Raw genomic sequence first — 4,178 nt, 5'->3', positions numbered from 1 at the left:
CTTCATTTTTAAACTCCATGTGTGTGTGTGTGTGACATGTAGTTTTTTCTTTTGTAAAATATGATCTGATTGAAGTGTTATTTATAATTTTTTTGCTGATGCTGCTATTGGAGAGACCATGAAATGATCTAAATAAAAGTTATCTTAAAAGTCAAAAAGTCTCTCTCTCTCTTTTCTGTTTTTTGCTGCAAAACAGAACACGCCTCCATGTTTGTTTTCCTTCTGAAGTCTCGTCTAATTAACTACCTGTGTGCTTGTTGGATGATTTACAGCTGAATATCGAGCTCAGGCTGACGGGAAGAGTCGCTTATCAAATATGGAATTTGGCCTCTGCTCTCTGATCAGACTCAGAAACGGGGTCAGCAGTGATGTGCACGTGAAAACATCTGCAGCCCAAAGCTTGTAGCTGTGCACGTTCTGTCTGTTTACACATGAACATGGAATATAACTGTTTTTAAATTATAATATCACGTCCCTGTCAATAGTCATATACAGTCTACATATAGATGCATATCTAAATGTGTGTGTAAGACTCTGTATCTTTCAGGGGAGTTCAACAATAAACATCTTTGACTCTGTGTAAATAGCAGAAACTGCAGAACTTACTCATGTTATTATTACTGTCAGTGATCAAGGGTTTAATTAAATTCTATTTATTTTCTGTTAAAAGCTTCATTGCTTTGCACAGTGAAGACCTGGTTCACATGACAGTGAAGTTAAATGAATCAAACAGAGACATTGACCAGTGTTTGACGAGGGCAGACGGTCCAAGGTTTCCCACAATGCTTCAGTCCAAGGCTTTGAGACACTGTATATATATCAGGACGTCAGCAGCAAAATCTACAGACTTCACAACAGGCAACTGACTGTAAGTGACGGTTTTCTATTAAAATCAGAAACTATTGAATGTACTAATGCAGATTTATTTTTTAGTAAAATAAACCATTTCTCCGACAGTGTTAGAATTCACATACTGGATCATTTTAATTGTAGAAGGTGACTCTGCTGTTGTATAAACTTAACGTGATGGAATGTTCGACATGTGACGCAGTAGATTTACTTCAGTTTGTAAAAATATCCTCACGAACTGCAATTTATATTTTCTTCTATATTACTTAATTCTTTTTTATTATAAATGTATTTTGTCATGAGTGATTATTGCTGTTTCTGTGATTTATATTATTGATACAATGGTCATCATCTTGGGTAGTATTAAGGGTATTTTCACTGTGTCTGTAATTCTATATTATTTTAGCATTATATGTGTAATATGTCTCTCTCTCTCTCTCTGTGTGTGTCTCTCTCTCGCTCTCTCTCTCTCTCTCTCTCTCTCTCTCTCTCTCTCTCTCTCTCTCTCTCTCTTCTCTCTCTCTCTCTCTCTCTCTCTCTCTCTCTGTGTGTGTCTCTCTCTCGCTCTCTCTCTCTTCTCTCTCTCTCTCCCTCTCTCTCTCGCCCTCTCTCTCGCTCTCTCTCTCCTCTCTCTCTCTCTCTCTCTCTCTCTCTCTCTCTCTCTCTCTCTCTCTCTCTCTCTCTCTCTCTCTCTCTGTGTGTGTCTCTCTCTCGCTCTCTCTCTCTTCTCTCTCTCTCTCCCTCTCTCTCGCCCTCTCTCTCTCTCTCTCTCTCCTCTCTCTCTCTCTCTCTCTCTCTCTCTCTCTCTCTCTCTCTCTCTCTCTCCTCTCTCTCTCTCTCTCTCTCTCTCCCTCTCTCTCTTCCTCTCTCTCTCTCTCTCTCTTCTCTCTCTCTCTCTCTCTCTCTCGCTCTCTCTCTCTCTCTCTCTCTCTCTCTCTTGTGTGTCTCTCTCTCTTCTCTCTTCTCTCTCTCTCTTCTCTCTCTCTCTCTCTTTCTCTCGCTCTTTTCTCTCTCTCTCTCTCTCTCTCTCTCTCTCTTCATTCTTCCTCTCTCTCTCTCTCTCTTCATTCTTCCTCTCTCTCTCTCTGCAGCACAGAGCTGAAATGGAAGATCGGAGGACACGTTCAACTCTGTCGTTCACTTTCATCCTCTGCTTCTCACTGTGGCTCACATCTGGAGAAACCAGTGACTTACAGAGCTACTTTGATTTGTTTAGGCAATACTGTTTAAGTGATTGTCCAACAAAGCATTTTACGTCCACGTACGATTTGCCGTGTACAGACAGCTGTGAGAAGCGTGGTTATGACTACTACTGGTGCAAGTCCAGAAAGGGCTGGGACTACTGCTCACCAGGCAACAATGTTGATTACCAAGGCTTCAGCTGTGACTCGCGTTATCCCTGTGACAAATATGGAGAAAATCACTTGGAGTGTTCCTTGCAGAATGGTTTCTGGGAGAAATGTGCTCGGGTGGAGCCGAGGGCAATGATTTATTACAGCAGGGATAGGAAAGAATGCATTGAAGAGTGTCGGTATCATGAGTCAGGGGGTTACTTCTGGTGCTATGTTGAAGAGGGCTGGGACTACTGCTCACCTCTACCAGACCACACCTACAAGAATGAGCCTTGTCGCCTCAATCACGAGTGTGGAAGCTATGGTCAGAGATACACCTGGTGCTACACAACATTCAACAACAACTGGGATTACTGTGGAGTGATCAGTCCTGGAGAGTGTGTGTTTTCCCAGACGCACCGCGCCAAACGACAAACTAATAATCCAAGAGTGATCTGTACCAGGGAAGACAACAACAACAACAACAACAACAACAACAACAACAACAGAGTGACCACTTTCAAAGACATGGGAGGTAAAGAAAAACTTAAAAAACCCAACAAAGAGGTGCTCAACGAAGCCTTAGAATTAATTAACCAATGGAACAACCAGCGCTTGAGTGACCAGTCCAGGTCCAACTTGATTACATCGAGCAAAGTTCGCATTGACAACCAGGGACTGTGCAACAGGAACAATCAGCGGTGTTACAACCTGCAAATCCAGATCAACGGACCACGCCCTTCTGGAGAAAGCTCCACTGTGGCACAGATCATAGTTCCTGTTGACACGTCAGCTGAATACATGCGTTTGGCCTTCAGGGAGAGTTTAATGGGCAAATTCATGGTGGAAGTAGAAGTAAACGACGAACCAACCCCCTCCCCAAACAACTACCAAAGATGCTGTAAGCGAGTCCAGCTCGTCCTTTAATGTGGATGAGATCATTCCAGGTGTTTTATTAAAGGTTCAAACTGAATATGAGAATGTCAAGCTGGTGTTTCTAAATGTCTCTGCGCCCACTAATGGGGTGGACAGGATGGACTTTTTAAACATTTTGGATGATACTGTTAAAACCTGTAGTGGTGATGGTTTTATGTTTTTAGGAGGTGATTTTAACTGCACAGGAAATCCCACTTTAGACAGAAATCACTTAGAGCCACATCCTGCATCATGTCTCAGACTGAAGCAACTGACTGAGGCACATGAGCTGTCTGATGTGTGGAGGGGTTTTAACAGTAATCACAGACAATACACCTGGAGCCATGCAAAGGAAAATGTTTTATCCCTGGCTAGACTGCATCGACTCTATTGTTTTAAACACCATTTAAATATTTTTAAAAGGTGTTTTATTCAGCCTGTGGGTTTTACTGATCATTGTTTAGTCTCCTGCTCCGTTTTTATCAGAAATGTTCGTTTAAAGAGCGCCTATTGGCATTTTAACACAGCCCTTTTAAACCACCAGGCTTTTAGAAAAGCTTTTAAGTTGTTTTGGTTTTCCCACAGAGAGAGCAGGCCTGCCTTCAGTAGCATTCAGCAGTGGTGGGATATCAGAAAAACACAAATCAAACAACTTTGCCAGCAGTTCACTCCCAATGTCAGCAGAGATTTAACCCGGACAATGAGGGATCTGGAGAGACAGGTAGAAGAATTGCAGTCTTTAGCAGCTTCTACAGGAAATCCAGGGCATTTAGACTCCCTCAAGTCCAAACAGTCGGCTATAGCCAACCTGCTGGGCGTCTCAGCACAGGGAGCTCTGGTCAGGTTTATGAACATCTCACAGATGGATGCCCCCTCCCAGTTCTTCTTTGGGTTGGAGCAGAAACATGGACAAAGGAAGACCATTCACTGTTTATGAACGGGTAGCGGCTCTGAAGTCTCCGACTCATCTGAGATCAGGAAGTGTGCTACCGGTTTCTATAGAGACCTCTTTAAGAGTGAGTGGTCAAGTAATCTAGATCCTATTATTATTATTATTATTATTATTAATATTATTATTATTAT

General features: G+C 42.4%; 1 protein-coding gene across 1 annotated transcript; it reads left to right on the top strand.

Annotated features, from left to right (window-relative positions):
• Positions 1-364: 364 nt before the first annotated feature.
• LOC118103834 lies at positions 365-3,107 on the top strand. The gene is made up of 2 exons (XM_047343510.1): positions 365-868; positions 1,946-3,107. Exon 2 carries the CDS (start codon positions 1,953-1,955, stop codon positions 3,105-3,107), a length of 1,155 nt encoding a protein of 384 aa, XP_047199466.1. The 5' UTR covers positions 365-868; positions 1,946-1,952.
• Positions 3,108-4,178: the final 1,071 nt, after the last annotated feature.

This window comes from Hippoglossus stenolepis, chromosome 2, assembly GCF_022539355.2.
Source record: "Hippoglossus stenolepis isolate QCI-W04-F060 chromosome 2, HSTE1.2, whole genome shotgun sequence".
Classification (NCBI taxonomy): Eukaryota; Metazoa; Chordata; class Actinopteri; order Pleuronectiformes; family Pleuronectidae; genus Hippoglossus; species Hippoglossus stenolepis.
The sequence above is the reverse complement of the archived record's forward strand: the minus strand, read 5'-3'. Positions and strand labels throughout refer to the sequence as shown.

What these genes read in the sequence shown, in the direction of transcription:
- LOC118103834 (XM_047343510.1), top strand. Translation starts at nt 1,953, where the DNA reads ATGGAAGATCGGAGGACACGTTCAACTCTGTCGTTCACTTTCATCCTC.